Source organism: Motacilla alba, chromosome 27 (assembly GCF_015832195.1).
Source record: "Motacilla alba alba isolate MOTALB_02 chromosome 27, Motacilla_alba_V1.0_pri, whole genome shotgun sequence".
Lineage (NCBI taxonomy): Eukaryota > Metazoa > Chordata > Aves > Passeriformes > Motacillidae > Motacilla > Motacilla alba.
Genome location: NC_052042.1, coordinates 3,077,554 through 3,096,913, shown reverse-complemented (window position 1 = coordinate 3,096,913; position 19,360 = coordinate 3,077,554). Strand labels below are relative to the sequence as shown.

At 50.4% G+C, this 19,360-nt stretch overlaps 1 protein-coding gene across 1 annotated transcript; it reads right to left on the bottom strand.

Moving 5' to 3' along the window:
• Positions 1–1,742: 1,742 nt before the first annotated feature.
• Positions 1,743–19,240, bottom strand: DNAJC7 (DnaJ heat shock protein family (Hsp40) member C7). Its single transcript, XM_038162838.1, has 14 exons — positions 19,081–19,240; positions 11,631–11,719; positions 11,263–11,387; positions 11,063–11,176; positions 10,673–10,747; positions 8,814–8,932; positions 7,170–7,323; positions 5,871–6,035; positions 4,810–4,901; positions 3,710–3,783; positions 3,241–3,387; positions 2,889–3,041; positions 2,353–2,415; positions 1,743–2,041 (listed from the first exon to the last, which is right to left on the bottom strand). Exons 1-14 carry the CDS (start codon positions 19,173–19,175, stop codon positions 2,004–2,006), a joined length of 1,503 nt encoding a protein of 500 aa, XP_038018766.1. The 5' UTR covers positions 19,176–19,240; the 3' UTR covers positions 1,743–2,003.
• Between the last annotated feature and the right edge of the window lie 120 nt (positions 19,241–19,360).

Below are 19,360 nucleotides of genomic sequence, written 5' to 3'. Positions count from 1 at the left end.
ACGAGATGTCATGGAACCAAAATGCCACTAAACTCTTGTAAACCCAGATTACAGTGCCAGGAAAGCTGGGGAAGCATCAGTGTGCATAGACTTTTCAGTATTTCAGTTCCCCACGTATTCACCATTTCAGAGCCTGAAAAGTGCCAGGACCCAGCTGCTCTCGGGGCACCCGGGTGGGTCCATCCCTCACACTGGTGTGAAGGATGTCAGAATAACATGGGAGAGTCAGGTTTTGAAAGTATTACTCAGCACTGGTTCACTTAGAAAACTGAGTTTCAAACGAGGTGTAAAATATTCTATTCTGCAGTGCTAAAATTGAAGCCCTTAAATTTTCCCTCTGTGAAAGCAGATTGTCAAGAATCCTGACCAAACACCACAGCAGGACCACGACACTGCTGCAACCACCGGACCTGCGGTTCCAGGGCAGTCCCTGTCCTGCTGGAGGGCACACCCAGCCCTCGGGAGGGAGGAAGACAAAGAGGTGGCATTCCCAGCGATCTCCTCGAGCAATGAGATCCCTGCAGGGTTTGCTCTGCTGTGGGAAGGCAAAGCAGCTGTTACAGAGTCACCGGGAGGTTCTCTCTCAGCACAGCCCAGCCTGCATGCACACACACCCATCTCGGAGCAAACTCCAGCCTCCAACAGCCCCACGCTGCCAGGCTCAGCCCAGGAGCCAGCACAGCCACTGGGCACCAGCCCAGGACCCCCAGCCTCACATCCCAGGCTGAGCAGAACCTCCTGGGACTGGGCCTGACAGCACCAGGCTCCAGAACCCACCCGACAAGGGCACCTGGACAAAACGGGGCTGTGCATGCTGCAGAGAAAAGGGGGGAATTCCAGAAGCAGAGCTCTCTCCCAGCTGAGACTTTGCTGTAACATCACCTTTGAGGTGAAAATCAAACTGCTAACGGGCAGTGCCCCACACCAAACCCATCAGGACACAGCTCCAGGCCAGAAGCTCATCCATCCCTCCAGCTCCTGTCCTGACGCTGCACAAGAGAAAGCACAGACTGCCAGTTCAGAGCTGGACCTTGCATTTTCTTGCTGCTTTGGAGGAGTAAATCACTGCCAGAGGAAAACCACTCAACCAGGTTAGCTAAACACTGAGCTGCTGCACATCCCAAACCACCCACAATCCCTGCCTGGAATTCACCTGGCATGGAAAGACTCGCCCATGTCATGGATCAGTAACAGGAAATCACACGTCAAGCTCAACAAAAATCAAGTTTAGCACAAATATAAAATATTCAAGTGGATTAATTTAAAAAAGTACAGTGAAGGAATTCAGCCCAGAGCAAATTCAATATTCCCTTAAACAGGACAATCTTGGGAACACAAAGCCCTTAATTCCAGCTGCATCACAGGGAATTCTCACATAAGCTGCTCTTTGAACTCTAAGCAGCATTTCTCTGATACAGAATTGTAAGCTCACATGTTATCACAGAAGTTTAATGCCCAAGTGGGCTTGCTGGGAGAACCATGGAAAAAAAAAAGAAATAAAAAGAGCCAAGAAGCCAGGCTTGCAGGTGAAATGGGATTGTACGAAACTGGATTGAGCCTTGGCAGTATTTCCAAAAGATTAAGATAACTTACAAGTTACTCCAAACCCTGGACATGCTGCTTTGGAAGCAACCAGAACAAACCAGGAATTCTTTTCTCCCTCACACATGTGGAGATTCTGGGAAGATTCCAGGAAATCCTGTGTGTGGAGGGGCAGAAGCAGCTGAAAGCACGGGCCAGCATGGAGGGACCAAAAGATTCAAAGCTTTTATTTTTTTTTTTTTTTTTTAATAAAGTTAACAGTAAAACAAAATTCACAAGCCTTCCCCTCCCGAGCTGGTTTCCTCTTCACACACACAACACACAAACAGAGGCTCCAACCCAGAAATGAAACTGCTCTAAGGACAACGAGACGTGATGGAGGAGGAGTCTGGGGCTGTCCGTACTCGAGGTTAAAAGAAGCAGATCAGGTATGTGTGGTTTGATTTGTGTTTGTTTGCTTCTTAGCCAAACTGGAAAAAGAAATTTCCAGGCCCAGAAGCTGAAAAAGAAAACGGAAGATAATCAGGACTTTTCAAATCCAAATTGATTTAGTGCAATCCTAAGCAGCACGTGGATGGCCAAGCCCACACACAGCTCCAGAATGAGGAGTCCCCAAGTTTGTGGCTTTGGAACCCAGAAGAACCAGAACCAGCTGACCCTGTGCAGGCAGAACTCAGAGAGAGCTCTTGGATTTGTGCAACAGCCAAATGCTCTCCTCAAGCAGCACATCCACTGGGAGCCCCAGCTGCCCTGCCAGGGGATCTGTGTGTACTCACAATTCCACGGCTGGGAGGAGAACATCTCACCTACCTTCGAAGCTGAAGCCCCCTGGCCCGCTGAAGAAGGCCTTGAAGATGTTATTTGGATCAAATTCTACAGGGAAGAGAAGGAATTAATGAGCTGCAGGCAAACAGCCACCACGTTCCCACAGCTCAGGAGCTGCCAGCTCACTGGGGCTGTCTCAGAAGGGGACACAGGGCTGGCTCCCAGCACCTGGGGCCATGCAGTGACCACAAACAGGTAAAGCAGAGAGAGCCTGCCACGGGGCAGCCCAAGGATCTGGATAAGCAGCATTTAGGGACTCACAATGACACGATTTACCACATCCTGTGACAGAGTTCTGCCTAATGGCAGCTACTGCCCACCAGCTGAACCAACACCCAGCAGTGTCCCAGCCTGCCCCCAGCTAGAACCACTCAGCGCAGCCCTGCCATCCCAACATCACCAGGGACTAAACCCAGGCAATTCATGGAACCATTCCCAAGAGCAGGATTGCTTCAGGCAGACTCTAAAGGGTCTGATCTTGCTAAAGGCCGCCATGGCAGGGTACTGTAAAGAACACTGACCTCCCATGTTTAATCCATCCTCTTCCAAGTCCTGCCCACTGTCATAGCGAGCCTTCTTCTTGGGATCTGACAGGATGGTAAAGGCTTCACCAACCTCCTTAAATTTCTTCTCTTCTTCCTTCTGTACCTCTGCACTCGCTCCGCTGTGTCGGTCTGGGGGTACACAAACAAGCAGGAAAAAGCTTTTCATCTCTAGTGCAAATGGATAATGTTAAACACTCCCAAGCTCCTGTCCCAGAACATGCTCCAGATCTGTGGGGTCAGAGCTGCTATTTCCCAGGAATTCCCTCTCCCACATACATTTCTGCCTCAGTGATGGCTGCACGGGGCACATGAGGACTGCTGGGGGTACCTGGATGGTGCATTAGTGCTCGTTTCCTGTAAGCCTTCTTGATCTCATCTTCAGAGGCGTTTTTGTTCACCCCCAGGATTTTGTAGTAGTCTTTCCTTTTGCTCTTTTTCAGTTCCACCTGTGCATTCTTTAGGAGCTGCTTGTGTTCTGGAAAGGAGCACAGCACCAGAAGGGAGGAGTTACTCCATCCCTTCCACTGCAGGCCACTCAAAAAGCAAGGGGACAGTCAAGACAAGAACCAAACCAGACATTGTGAACCCAGTGCACTGCCTCAGACACAAGGTGAATTATCACCTCAGCTTTCAGAGCTGGGAGAGAAACCAGACCAGAGATTTCCAGTGCTTCTCCAAATTGTCCTGCTGGGGTACTGGACTGCAAATCACAGCATATTGTGGGGGGGAAAAAGGAACAACAAAAATAATGCCAGTTCAAGGAAATTTGTGCACACACAGAGTGCCCTTGTGCTCACCTTTTGTTTTCTCTGTCTGATAAACCTTCTCATAGTCTCTTACAGCATCTTCATATTGCTCTGTGTCCATGTAACTGTGGAAAGAAACACGGGTGGCCCAGGTGTCCTTCACAGGAACATCAGAAGGGGTTCAGTACAGGCTGGCTGGATGTGGATTAAGAGAAGTGCTCTGCACTGCAGCAGGTCAGACCCCAGAGGAGCCCTGGCACTCATGGGAAACCCTGTCACAGGAACCTGCACTCTGGGCTCCAAGGGGACACTGTAAACTCCTTTGGCAGCACAAGTTCTGCTTTTGCATTCCAATATGCAGCTGCAGGGACTGATCCCAGCCAGCCTGAGCTCCAGGAAGCTGGTGCAGGGTCAGAGCTGGCACACACCTTCACAGTGGCAGTGCTGGTCAGGAGTGACAATCCTGGCACCTCCAAGGGACACATGTCTGTCTGTCCCCCCTCAGCCTTACTCACACATTACCTACTCATTGTAACTTAGCAATTACAGAGATGGGAGGTTGGAGAAGATTGATCTAGGAGGTCTTTCTCAATCTCTCTTCCAACTGTAAATTTGCAGTTGCATACATGGGGAGAGAGAGGGGCTCTCTGGGACAGAACACCATAAACAGTCAGTGTCCACAAACAGTCAAGTTTTAGTGCAAATCCTCCCTAAATCCTGTTCAGATCATATATGAGGAAGAATTTCTTCACTGATTTCTTCAATCCTTCTTCAGGATTGAAACTGGTTGCCCAGGGGGGTGGCGGAGTCACCATTCCAGGAGATGTTCATGGAACAACTGGATGTGGTACTCAATGCTTTGGTCTACTTGACAAGATAGTAATTGGTCAAAGGTTGGTGCCAATGATTTTGGAGGTCTTTTCCAACCCAAACGATGCTATAAATACACCATCAAGAGGCAGTGCAGATCCAGACAGGCAGGAGAGGCCACAGAGAGCTGTCCCCATCTCCTCAGCACCATAAAGAAGAGGAATAAATTCAGGGCCTCACCCCTGCTATTCAGTTAAGCTCCAGATTTGTGATCCTGTCCCTCAGAGGTGCCAGGAGGGCTCTCCTGCCCCCACAGGTGCCCCACGCCAAGGGGTACTCACCACTGTGCCCTCCTCAGGTAGGCTTTGACGTACGTGTCGTCCAGCTTCACCGCGTTCGTGCAGTCGTCGATTGCTTCTTCAAGTTTCCTAAGCTACAACAGCAGACACAAGAGAGTGAACCCCACACAGGGAACAAACTGAGGCTAATGAAAGGTGTGAACAATCTGGGAAAATCTCACTGTTTTCTGTGTCTCTGTCTAGGCTTTTTTTTCCAATTTCCCACAAACACAGAGCTTTTGTTCTCTGGGGAAAAAAAAAAATCAGAGGCTTGGCCAGGGACATGACAGAGCTATGTGGAGCTTCTGTGTAAGAAATGCACTCAAAACCAAGGGCCTTCCTGATAGCAATCCCAATTCTGTGTCCAAACTAATTCCTGGACAAGAAGATAAACCTAAAAATATTGAAAAGAAATCTTTTTTAGAAAAAGCGTTGTTTGTTTTCAGACACAAACACGTAAGACATGCATTATGTGGGCCTGCAGCTCACCCCACTTCCCAGGTTTTGGGAACAGCCTGTGTCTCTTGACCAAGTGGGGGAGTCTGGGGCAGCTGAGGAATAAAAATGCCCAGGGGACACAGGGTAGGAACTGGGAGCACTGTCTCATGGCTGGCTGTTTCTCTGGATAGTGCAGGACTAAAATTCAACAGCAAACTGAGGAAGTGTCATAGGGCTTTAATTTAGGTCTTTTTTTTTAACATAAAAACACAAAGCAAGATGTGATTTACAAAAAGAATAGGAAGAGAAATCTGTTCATTCCTGGGAAGGACACAAGCAGAGACAGGGGTGCTTTTTGCTGACTAAGATAAGGCTGAAGCACGTCCCTCCTCTCCCTCCCACTCCATGCAGCCCAAGTATTTGAGTTTTGTTTCTGCAGGAGTCAACTGCTGGCTGCTGGGAACTGATCCAAGTGTTGTGCAAGCACAAAACCCTGAAACACTGCCCATGGCCTCAGAGATGCAGCTGCCCAGCAGCCAGGGGAGCCTGTGCTTTCCAGAACAACTGCTCTGTGGTTGATCACTGCCATGGTGACAACAGACACCTGCCAGGTGAACGTCCCTTACCTTTGAATTAACCGTGCCCCTGTTGCAGTAGAGTTTGGCATTTGTTTTGATATTATTTGGGTCTATTCCTAGTGCCTCTGTGTACAGTTCATATGCTAGTTTGTAGTTGCCTTTCTTGAACGCTTTATTCCCGTCTTCCTTCTTCGCTTTAAGTGCTTTGGCATTCTGAAAGGAAACACACCTGGGTGAGGACATGAGGGCAGGGGGCCAAGCACCTTGTTCAGCTAGACCAGCGTCCTCAGACACAACAGATCCACTCTGGTTGCACACACTGCTGCAGGATACATTTGCTCCAGCAGCTGAAATGATCTCACTCTGCCTTTCCCCCAAGAGAAGCACTAAGGAACAGCCAGTGCCAGTGCCAGGCATCCTCCATAGGAAAAAGGCTGCCTAAATTTTAAGAAGAGAACATGATAGTGCAGTAAATCTATAGATTAAAATAAAAGGACCAGGAGTTCACTTTTTGAGAGCACATGAACAGATTCTAAGTCAGTTGAAGAACCACACCAGGAAAGGAGCAACACGGAGGAACAGTGTTAAATCAAAGTCAGGGTATTGGCCTGGATATTGGACCTGAAAGTCAGGAGTTCCTTTTAGAAGCAATGTATCTGGTTTTACTGCTCCTCTGTCTGACCAGGGAACAAAGAGTGAAGGGGAGGCTGCTTCAAAATATCACAATCTGCTAAGGAACAGTTTCTAGGAGCTTGGCTTTATCTGAGGCAGCAGCTAGTTGTCTTTGCAAAGGGTTGGACACACAGCCTGCTCCTGGAGATCTGGGAAAGCCAATTGTGGTGTTTGCTGGGTCCTCAGGACAAGGGAGGAATTGATGAATCTGACTCCATGTTCTTAGAAGGCTAATTTATTATTTTATGATATTATATTAAAGAATGCTATATTAAACTATACTAAAGAATAGAGAAAGGATACAGACAGAAGGCTTAACAAGATGCTAATGAAAAACTTGTGACTGCTTCCATAGCTGGATGGTGATTGGTCATTAAGTCAAAACAATTCACATGAAACCAATCAAACATGCACCTGCTGGATAAACAATCTCCAAACCACATTCCAAAGCAGCAAAACACAGGAGAAGCAATCAGAAAATTATTGTTTTCATTTCTCTCTGAGGCTTCTCAGCTTCCCAGGAGAAGAAATCCTGGCAAAGGCATTTTTCAGAAAACATGACAGCGCATGATGAGGGAGGGAGAAGGGATTGATCCAGCAGAACCAAACTACGTGCTGAGTTTAAAAAAAACCCCCAAATCCTGGTGATTTTACAGCCCCATCTCCACCTCTTACCCTGCAGGCAAGACAGGCTTTCTCGTGGTCAGGGGCCATCCTGAGGGCCTGCACGAAGAACTGCACGGCCTTCTCGATGCAGTCCTCGTAGTACAGGCACAGCCCGCGCACGTACAGCGCGTCGGCGTTGGTCGAGTCCATCCGCAGGATATCGCTGCAACACAGACAGAAAGGACATCCTCCCTGCTCCTGCTGCCTCCTGACCTCCACAAGCACCTCCCTCCACTACCCTCCTGTGGTATTAACTGGGTTCCCCATCCGAGGAGGAATGAAGGAGTCTGACTCCATGTTCTTAGAAGGCGAAGTTATTATTTTTTACTGTATTATATTAAAGAATGCTATATAAAACTATACTAAGTAGAGAAAGGATATAGACAGAAGGCTTAACAAGATGCTAATGAAGAACTCGTGACTCTCTCCAGAGCCCTGACACAGCTGGATATCACTGCAAGAGACAGCAGTAAGGGACATCCTCCCTGCTCCTGCTGCCTCCTGACCTCCACAAGCACCTCCCTCCACTACCCTGCTGTGGTATTAGCTGGGTTCCCCATTGGAGGAATTGAGAATCTGACTCCATGCTCTTAGAAGGCTAATTTATTATTTTATGACATTATATTATATTAAAGAATGCGATATAAAACTATACTAAAGAATAGAGAAAGGATACAGACAGAAGGCTAAAAGATACTAATGAAAAACCCATTACTCTCTTTCAGAGTCCAAACACAGCCTGACTGTGATTGGTCATTAAGTCAAAACAATTCTCATGTTGGATAAACAATCTCCAACCACATTCCAAAGCAGCAAAACACAGGAGAAGCAAATGAGATAATATTGCTTTCCTTTTTCTCTGAAGCTACTCAGCTTCCCAGGAGAAGAATCCTGAGCAAAGAGGATTTTTCAGAAAATATGACAGTGACAGTACCCAGTTATTTTAACAAGTCTGTGGTACAGGTAAGGCAAAAGGACAGAGGCCTCCTCAAGCAGGATGGCTGGTTGTGAATGGGGTCTGCATGCAGCTTCCTAGGAAGATTTATGGGGATAAATTCACCCACTCCCTCTTCATCACAACATTTGTTGGACAATGCCCTTTTCCTGACCCAGTAATGGGGCACCTGAAAGGCATTTAAAACTTTTTATTTATTTTATTTTCAGTCTCATGAGAAGGATGAGACAATACAGATGTTATAATTCACGCCATCACAATCAGAAGCCAGTATTTCCTAATTACAATACATTATAAGCATTTCTTGGCCTATCAGCTTTTGCCACCCCATGCTGTAAATGCCTTAAAGCCAATCATCTAAAGGTACCCCTCATGGGTCCTACTACAAGGCATCTTTCATAGTTCTACTTCTCCAAAGCATCTAGTCTTCTTTGCAAGGCCATCTTTTGAAACTATTTCTAGCTCCATTTCTCTCCCACCAATATCTGTCTCAAAGTTTTGACAGTTCCTCAGCATTTCTTGTCTCCAAGTTCCCATGTGGATACATACTGGGTGGTCCTTCTGTCAAGCCCTAAAAGCTCTCTACGAATCCATTTCCCCACAAAGATGCACTAAGGAATATTTGTATTTTCTATTCCCTCCCTTGTTCCAGGCGTGGAGCACACAGAGGCAGGACTCCCCAGCCCTCAGACACTCACCTGGCCACGGACTGTGCCTCGGGGTACCGGCCCAGCAGCGCCAAACACTCGGCCTTGAGGATTTTGAAGCGGTGGCAGGCGGGAGCGAACTCCAAAGCACGATCCATGCAAAACACAACCTGGGGTGGGAGAAACCACAGCCCTGAGCACAGCAAAGAGCCTGGTCTGAACAGCTGGCCCACGCTTGAGGTCTGTGTTTGATCAGAAAGGTGAGCGAGCAGACCCCCACCTCCACTGCTGCTGGAGACACATTGCATTGGGAAATTTTCCTGATATGCTTTTCAAAGTGCATGCCTTTTTCAGAGGTTGTGCTATTTTCCTGATATGCTTTTCAAAGTGCATGCCTTTTTCAGAGGTTGTGCTGTTTTCCTGACATGCTTTTCAAAGTGCATACCTTTTTCAAAGGCTGTGCTTTGTGTGCCAAGGTCTGAGGCACCTGCTGTGTTACTGTGACAGAGCCCTACACCAGACGTGTGTAGACACATGACACACAAGACACTACAAAATGCACACCTTTTTCAAAGGCTGTGCTATTTTCCTGATGTGCTTTTCAAAGTACATAGCTTTTTCAAAGGGCTTCGTGTGCCAAGGTCTGAGGCACCTCCTGTCTGACAGAGCACTACACAAGACTCAAGGCACATCTGTAGGAGGTCCATCCCTTTAACTCTTCTAAATTGCAAGCCCCAAAGAAAGGGCCAAGAAGGACAATCCTGCCCCTGTTTCCTGCAGGATAAAGCCACGTGGGAGGGACAGAAATTCAATAGATTGAGACAGTTTGGACTGGACAAAACACAAAAAAGTACAGTGCAAGGACTGATCTTCCACTGGCCTGCCAGCCATGGGCAGGGTGAGCTAATGGGTCTTTTCCATCCCTGCACTCTGGTGGGGACATCTGTGCAAGAACAGGGCATTGTTCCCCAAGGTTCATCTGCTCCTCAGCCCGTGACATCACGGGCCCTGCTGTGGGAAGCACTGTGCTCCAGAGCCAAGGGCTCCTGGGTGAGGCAGGAGCAGCTCTCCAGAAACAAAGATCACGTTTCATGTCAGCCTCCCCAGTGAAGCAGCACTGGGGAAGAGAGGGACAGATGCAGATGCCCAGGATGTGCAATACAGGCAGGGCAATTCCTACACAGGAAATTCAGATTGATCACACATCCCATTTGCTCCTCAGAAACAGGTGATACAAAGCTGGGATTTACCCCTCCAAAATCTTGAGCTTAGCCTAAGAGTGACCTGAACAATGAGCTCAATGGACAATCTCTTTTCTGGGAAAAATCGGAGCCTTACATGCATCCACTGCACAGAAACAATTGCATGAGAAGTGCTTGGTGCCTTTCAGATTTCATGCTGTCATTTCTTGTTCTATCAGGTCAGTACCAGCTGCATCCTGTTACAACCCTTGGGAAGAAAGATTTGGAAGCTGTAAGGAGAATGCCCCATGCATTCCTCCTTGTATGACCCTCACTGGCACACAGCATGCCTTTTTATAATTTTTTTTCTTTCAAAGAGTTGAGAAAGAAGAATCCTGGATATGCATTTCAAGAGCAAAGCACGATCAAATGCTGCTGACAGAATCTGTCTCAAAAAGCTCAATCATGACTCCACTCACCCTGCAAAGCAAACAGTGACAGAGGGCTGGCCCGAGCCAGTCACCACCTCACTTGTCATGTGGTCAGTGCTCAGGGAGCACGAGCCCTGCCGCTTTCAGAGCTGACACGATTCACCAGCCAGCCCTGCTCCAACAGATGTGGCACAGCACCTCCCAAATATCCAGCCAGGAAACCAGCCACACACCTGCCTGGGCCATGTCAAACACACCAGTTTTTTATATAAGACCACACCAAACAAGTTAATCTCACCTTCCTGAAATCCCGCTTCTCAAAATCCACTTCAGCTATTTTTTCATACTCAAGCACAGTCGTGGCATTCTTCAGCTGAAAGACAGAACACACAAGTGCTGCAGGACAGTCTCTGCTCTGAAATGCCACCAAGCAGCATTTCAACAGCCAACCCCTGAATGTCAGAGTCAAAACTACTGCAAACCACGGACCAATAATGCAGATGACATGAATACTTTTGCCAGCATTAAAATCAGTTTGAAATAAAGTGACTGCACTGAGAGTCCAGGAAAATCTACCCTGTGAAAGAGACACAAGGACAGCTGCCTTACACCACTCTCCATTTTCCCTTTGGCCAGCTCAGCCTCCTGAGCATCTACTGGGGACAGCTCAATCTGAAGATCCTCTTACCTCCTGCTGTGCCTGGGTATTCTTATGATCCAGTTCTAAAACTCGTTGAAAGCAGCGGCTGGCAGCCATGGCATTCCCTAGGGAAAGGTGGCACTTCCCTTCCCGGAGATGGCCCTGGGAACACAGGGAAAAGGGATCTGCAAGAGCTGCAACAGGTGCAGAGAAGGGACTGAATGAGGTGCCTGAGGCTCTCCACGTACCCGTACAAAGCTGTCGTCCAGCCTGACTGACTGCTGAGCATCCTCCAGGGCTTCTCGGAACCTCCCCAGCATCATGAGCGTGGCAGCTCTGTTCCCATAATAACTGGCATTATTGGGACACGTATCTGGAGACAAGGCAAGGCTCATTATCAGTGTCATGCAGCAGCTGCACAACTCGTGGCACTTAAGAACATTGGCCCTGACTGGCATTATCGATCTGGTGACATTTCCCGAGGTAATTAAAGCAGGCAAGAGGTTTTCTTCCAGCATGCGCTGTCAGAAACCTCACTGGTGTGTTTGAAATCAGCAACCAGCTCCAGTTTTAGACATGGTGTTCAGTAAAGACTGATATTATCAGCTGTTCTCACCTATGGCTTTTGTGTAGTAGTTGAATGCTTCGTTGTAATCTTTCTTGGCATAGTATGCATTTCCCTGCTCCTTGAATGCTTCTGCTTCTCTGAAAGGAAGTAAACACCACATTTTCAGAAGAACTGAGCACCAGACAGATTGTGACCATGACCCAAGCATTTGACCCCCAAGCAGTATAACTGTTTAATGCTCCAAATTTAAGCTGGTTCTCCTGAGATCTCAGCACACCCCATTTCCTGCTGGCTCCCAGCTACTCCAGGGCTTTACCTGGGATACTCAGGGATATTTCCTGGCCAAATTTTACAAGGATGCAAGAGAAGCCTAAAGCCACCTTTGAGTCCCCTCAGAGAGTCCTGCAGAATTCAGTGATATAGAGTTCATCCAAGAGCCCCCTCCTGCAAGGTGCTGCACCTCAGAACAAAAAAAACCAGACCAGTGCTGGCTCTTTCAGGAGTCCCACATACTTACAAACCTGAGCCAAGAACAATTTCCACATTCAAAAGACAGCTAAATCAAAGAGAAATATGGGTACAAGCCTGCAACAGAAGCCTGGCACTGCCTTGGCAACAGGTCTAGAAATAGTCCTCACACTCAAGAGCAAGCATTTGCAGAGACAGTTTGGGACATTTAAAAACACACAACATATGGTTTAAAGCAGCTTCCCTTAAACTCTCGAAAGCAAAGCTTCCCCGGAGGGAAACCAAGGCCCTTCTCTCCCCTCACCTCCCTTCAGCCTTTCACCTGCACAGGGCAAGAGGGAGAGCACATCACGGTGATGGAACAGCAAATGTGAGCAGTGCTCAGCAGGCTGACCTGGCAGAGAACAAAGGGAATTGTGTTGGAACAAGTTCCCATGTTTTCAGCCTTGCTCAGGCTGCCATTGGCCATTCCCACACAACCACCTTGTTTTTACTGAGCCATCACAGATTTCCCAGCTGGCAGAACAATGGACACTGGGAGCTGGGAAGTGTGCTCTTCACTTTCAGTTTTAAGTTTTGCTGTGTGCTACACCCCAGCCCTGTGGGAGTTAAACCCTGGGAGAAGATGAGATGGGTAAGAAGTGTGGCAGAGCAAGGGGTAGCACACACCCACTGCCCCCCAAGGGCCTTGTCCTGGCTCCTGGGTCAGCTCCTCCCACCCCTGCTCCAGAAAATGATGAACTGGCCCATTGGAGATGGGAAACTGCCATTCCTCCTCTGCCACAGCCCTCCCAGCATCACCCCTGAGGTGCTGCAGCCTGGCTTTTCCTCAGCAGCCAGTACCCACCAGAGTCCCAGGAGCTCTGCACTCTCCCAGCTACACTGATGTGCAACAAGGATGTGCCTGTGGGATGGATCCATATCACAAGCATGATTAAAATGCCGCATGATTAAAATATTTCCAAACACAACCACCTCTTTTGAATATTACAGATCAAATAGCTAAATACAGTGGAAAAACCACGCAGCACTTCTGCACTTTTGGAACCCGGGCAATAAAGAGTTTCACTGTTCTCTTGTTTCTGAAATCACAAATAGAAAAGAAAAATCACAGATCCTCTGAAAGCTCCTTCCCTCAGGTCTTTGTTGTACAGTCTAAAGAAATGGGTGAACAGTCTTAATGGCAGAACTCACCTGAGTCACCACCACAACCTGTTCCAGCACAGGGGGCTGAATCACAAGTCTTTGAGCCATTTTACCTGTCCTGTCATGAGGAATTACCATCTAATAGCCACAGCTAAAGGCTGGCTGCCAGAGCACCCCATCTGCCACAAACTGCTGGGAAGAGCTGGGAAAAGGGGAGAAAGAAAACATAACCCTGGCAAAACCAATTTTCAGAAAGCACCAGCACTTTGAGATGCCAGAGAAACACTCCCACACAAAGATTACTGTTTTCTACTCTTTTTTATTGGTCTGTTTTCCTTTTAAGCATTTTAATACAGATCAATGCATCAACAAGTCAACAGTGCCTGGGGTGACACTGGCAGAAAGGAGAGCACAGGTATTTCTGCTCACACGGCCTAAGGCTTAACCATGAAGATTGTGAAAGCAAATCACCTCCAGAGCACGAAGGCAAAGGACCTGCTGGAGCTGTCAGGCTGGGCTGGAGCTCCGGCACCAGGACAGAAGCAGCTCTGCCCTGCTGTGCCCTGATGACATACAGAGCACACAGCCCTTGTTTACCATGGCTCTGGCTCCAACAAGGAGAACTGCAGCCCCTGATCTCACTGGGGATTGTTTCAGCCCAACAGATGCTGCGGCCTGAATGAGCTCATTCTGCCTCCTGCGCTGCTGGGGCCTGCACTCCCCACTTGCTACTTTTGACACCGAAGAAGAATCGTGCTTTGCTGAAATACACCCCCAGCTGAATGGGTGTCTTTGTGACGGGGTTGGTGTCTTCACTGGGCTGCTCCATGCTGGACACAGAAACGGAGAAGAGCTGCACCAAGGAGCTGGGTAAGAAGCTTGTCTTTCATCACTCACATGCACCATGGGCACAGGAGGGGCTGGTGGGAGTGACTCTTCTTGCAAGCAAGGCAATTTTTTTTTTCTTTTTTATGGTGTTTCTCAGCATCTCTAATCCTTGAAGTACTTTGCTCCCAGTCACCCCAGAGAACCTGCCACCATGGAATCATTTGGGTTGGAAAAAACCTCCAAGATCTTAGACAACGATCACCACCTTGTGAACCAGACCAGAGAGCACGGAGTGTCATGTCCAGCCACTCCTTGAACATCTCCAGGGATGGGAACTCCAACTGCTCCCTGGGCAACCCTTTCTGTGAAGAAATTCCACCTGATGTCCAGCCTGAACCTCTTCTGGCACAGCTGGAGACCAAGGAAGACAAGCAGCAGCTGCGTGTGCTGACGCTCCCTCGCACACTCAAGCTCTGAGGACGGAGCTCGCTGCCTGCCTGGAGAGAGAGGAACCAGCACAAGGCTCCTTCTCCTCCCTGTGCCCAGTGAAAGCTCAGCCCCTGCTCGTTCCCAGCAGAGCAGCTCTTGGAGAAGCCATCCTGCACACACTGACACAATCCCACGCTTGCCTAACAACTCCTGCCTCCTCCTCAGAGCTTCCACACGCTGCCCCCGCTCGAGTGCCGATCGTGGCTTCCACCTCCCACTCCAGCTCCCAATGAGACTCCTGCAGACACCTGATTTTCTGTCATGGGAACCTTCAGGGATCTGTTACCCAGCAGCTCTTGATCCAGGTGTGCAGGCACAGCCCCTGGGCAGGGATGTGCCAAGGCAATACCACCAGTGACAGAAATCCAACACCTAAGCAGGTGGCAGAGTCACTATCTCCCAGCCCTCCTGACCCTCACTCCCACTTCACTGCCTGCCTCCATTATGAAACGGTGGCAAAACCCTAAAATAGCCAGCATTTAAGGAAGGCTCCAAAATCCTGTCCTGACCAAGTAATCTTTCCTGTTATGCTCTGGCAATTTTGTGCAGTTCTTGCAGAGGCTTTTCCATCAATAGGATATGGTGCCTTTATCAGGCATTTTTGGGGGTGAAATCCCACCCAGATTCTCAGCTGTCAGATGTGACTCAGCCGCTGGGGTAAAATAAGTTGGGTGATCTCAATTCAGTTTACAGCAGGCAGATGTCTAGAGCTTAAAATTAGCCATCATCTTTGCCCCTGGACATATAATACTCTCCCCTCCCTTCTTTCAGGACTTGAAAGAGAAACAAAACACTCCCTGTGCCAGAAAGATACACAGGGTGCACTTTAAAGACCTGTTCTCAGGGGAGGTTTGACACTGAGTGAGGATTTAGGCATAAAAGAATATATATTTACAACTTCCTCATGAGGGGCTGCAGAGGGGCAAGCACTGAGCTCTTCTCCCTGGTGACCCCAGCTCTCTGGAGCTGGGTGAGGGAGGGTTGGGTTGGATTTTAGGAAAAGATGCTTCCCCCAGAGGGTGTGAGGGCACTGGGACAGGGCAGTGGTCACACACACTGGTGTGTGACAGGCTGCTGTGCCCTGCTGGGCAGAGCAGAGCTGATTCCTGGCACATCAGCTCCCCCCAACGCACAGACAGCAGGGCAGAGACTCAGTGCAGCCCCCAGCCTGGGAAATCCGAGTGTGGACACACAAATATCCACATGGATGGGCCGAGGACTCACCCTTGGAAACAAAACAAAGGGCTGCCTCGAGCCTCCCCAAGAGCAGAGCTGAACCTGAAGCCACAAGGTGCTCAAACCCTCAGAACGTTCCTCGGAAGCGAGGGCAAATTCAGAAGGCCAAAAGAGCCCACAAGAACCAAAATACGCCCCAAGAAATGCAAGAACTGACCCAAACCTTCCCTGCAGCCACGAGTGAGAAGAGCAGCCGAGCTCCAGCTTTAATTGTGCCGTTATGTAATTCCCGGAGCTCGGAATTAACCTAATTCCCAGCAATGGCCCCATCCTGCCTGGCAGGGCCACAGTGTAACTTTTGTGAAAACCCATGGAAGGGTCTAGAATCAGCCTGAGACTGCTTTTTTTGAAGGGAGCAATTCCCTCTGAATGAAGGAAGCCAACCAGTTTAAGAATTCCATGGGAAAACAACTGCATCTATGTTACAATTCACCTCAAGAAAGCACATTTCATGTGAAAGAAATAGGTTGAAACTGTAGTTATGGATCACCTTTCCCTACTGGATAAAGCAACTGCCCAAGCTGGATATTCAAATATTCTGCAGACGCACAGGAAAGCAAACAACTACTCAAGTACCTTCTGCTGCTTCTGGTATGACCATGAGATCATAAAATAATTCCAGATGAGTAAAATGGGCTGGTTTATCACCTGGGAAACCCAAGGGTCCATTTACAGGCAGAACAGGAATAGCAGAGCCGTCTCCAGGTTCTCCCAGAATGACCTGGTGCCCCCCTCAGATGATTCACCCCCTCCTGCCAGTGCTGCCCCAAAAGTGGCCAGAAATTACATCTGTTGTGGAGGAGCCTCACTGAGATGCAGCTCACTGCATGCACTGGAGAAGCCTCTCGGTGCTCACCAACACCTGACAAGCTCCAGGTAACACCTGCAGACCTGGCCAGTGACCCAGAACCTCCAGGACCCTGGCTGGGTCACTCCGTGCTCATCGCTTTGCTGTGGGAAATGCTGATGCCCCCACAGAGGCACCAACACCTCCCCAGCCTGCAGCAGGGCCTCTGAAAATTCCCAGCAGTATTTCCCTGACAGCTGGAGGTTTTTTAAGAAAACAAAGCTTCCATATGCTCCAGTGCTGAAGAAGGAGGAGAAAGATCCAGCCTGGAGCATGCACGGGAGCCAGAACCCAGAGGTGCCAGGAAGATGACAAGGAAATTCTCCATGGCAAAGCTCCAGGGGCCCAAGCTCACAAAGCAGCTGGGAGCAGGGAAAAACTGTTCCCATGGGTGAGAAACCTTTAAAATTATTGAAGAAACAAGTGACTTTTTAGGGGTGGCCCAGTCCTGCCCATCAGCTGCTCTGCACTGGTGCACCAAGGGATAAAATTAACACAATTACATCAACGCTTTCTGCCAGGACCCCAACAATCCATGAGGCAGCAGCAGACAATAATTATCCTGTGACCACACTCCATTCCTGTGCCCTGGACACCCTGGGAGCCCTCTGGCATGTCTGCAGCTGCTTCAGGGCATTAGTTACAGCCATTCTGAAATGCAGATCTCCCCTTTTGCTCGTTTTCTAACTTTCCAGTTTTACTAAGCCACGGAGAACGGAATTGTGTATTTGGACAAAGGTGAGTCCTTGAGCAAAGTATCCATATTCTGTCATACTGTAATCCCTAAATGGAAACAACAGAACATGGAACCCTCGTTGATGAGTTATCACAAGGATTCTGAAAAGGTTTTCCCTTATTTCTGCTGATTTTTATGGAAGTGAGTGCAGATACACCCCCAAAGGCTGCACCAAATCAGCGTGTCCCATGTGGAGCTCACCCAGCTCTTACCTGGCCTGGGATGTTTCACAAACACCTGACACCTTCTGAGGCTCCAGCTCCACTCCCCACACAGCACTTACTGCTCTGATTTCAACAAGAGCCAGAAACAACCGAGCTACTGCAGTGAAACACACAGGGCTGGGGTAGGGAAGAGGTTAATGCACAGAACTGCAAAGAAATCGGGGTGTGCAGGGCTGGCTCCCCCAGAGCAACACCAAGGAATCAGCTCCTGCCCATATGGATCCATTTTAGCAAGGGAAAGGTGAAGCATTCCCAAAAGAATACGAGAAGGAAACATTGAAAGGAAAACTAATGAGAGTGCTGCATAGCACAGCCTCAGGAAGGAAGAAACGAGCTGGAGGTCAGTACCTGCAGACACCTGTGCCTTCAGCCAGGGTTTTACCTCTGTGAATTTCCACCATTTCAAACACCGTATTTCACTTGCCCAGGGGGCAGGAGCGATGTGCCCACACAGGCCCATCCCAGCCCCACAGGCTGGGCGATGCCAGCGCTCTGCGAGCCCCAAGTGCCTCCTCAGCAGCTCCTCCCTTCCTGCTCAGCCGGATCTCCCCAGGGAGCCGCTCCTCAGGCCTCAATTCCACGGGATCCCTTGAGCCATCAATGGGAGCCTGAAACCACCATTCCTCAGAGGCCACTTTTGGTTTTGTTTCCTCTTCTTCGTTCACTGAATCATCTTCCAGAGCAAACACCCCAGCTCCTCCAGGAACAGCTCCTTCCCTCCAGGGGTATGAACCCAGCACCTGCCACTCTGGAAAACCAGTGGAGTTTCCAGGAGAGCTCACTCACTCCTGGGGATAAAACGTGCAGGACAGGTGGGGATCCCACCTCAGCCTGCCTCAGGCGACACCGGCAGCTCCCCGGTGCACCAGAGCACGGCACGGACAGACCGGGAGCTCCGGGATGATGGAGCATTCCCGGAGCTGCACCTTTCCCGTTATCCACAGCAAGGCAGGACGGAGTGGAACCCGCTCTGGGCGGGTTTCAAACGGCCCAGAACCGGGGGAACGCGGCGACGGAGCAGCAAAGGGCTCGGGAGTTCGGAGCCGCCTCTTGCCACGAGTTTAATCCTTCCCTCCGCAGCGAGGGGGAGGACGGGCTCCCGCGACACCGGGCAGGGTGCGTGGCCTCGGGAGACAGGGCGTGAACGGCACTTCTGGGACACCCCGGTACCGGGAGGATGCTGCGATCCCGGCAGCTCACTGGGACACAGCGGCACCGCGTCGCAAAGCCGGCGGCTCCCGGGCCCCGCCGCGTGCGGCCCGGGGCTGTCACCGCCCGCCGGCCCCGCAGCGGAGCCCCGGGGCGCCGCCGCTCCCGGCCGGCCCGCACACGGGACTTTGCCCGCGGGGTCCGCCCCGGCAAGGACCGACCGCAGCCCCCGGGCGCGCTCCCGGCCCTGCCGAGCACCGGCGGCCGCCCTGCACCGCGGCCCCGGGCCCTGCGGCACTCCAGCCTCGCCGGGCCGCGGCCCGCCCACCGGGAGGGACAGGGGCCGCCCTTTCCCCGCCCGGGCCGCCGCTCTACCTGCGCGCCTCCTCGTCGCTGTCGGTCTCTCCGGGCCCGTCGGGCGCCGCCATGACCACATCGCACTCGGCCTCAGCCGCCGCCGCCGCCGCCATCTTACCGCGCGGGGCTGGGCCGGGCCGGGGCGGGGCGGGGCGGGGCGAGGGCCGGAACGGGCGGGACCTCCGCCGGAGGGGCGGGGCGGGGCCCGACCGGCAGGGGGCGCCCGCGGAGGAGCCCGGCGGCGGCATCGGGCGGGGCCGGTACCGGGAGGGAGGCGGGACCCGACCGGGCGGCGGGC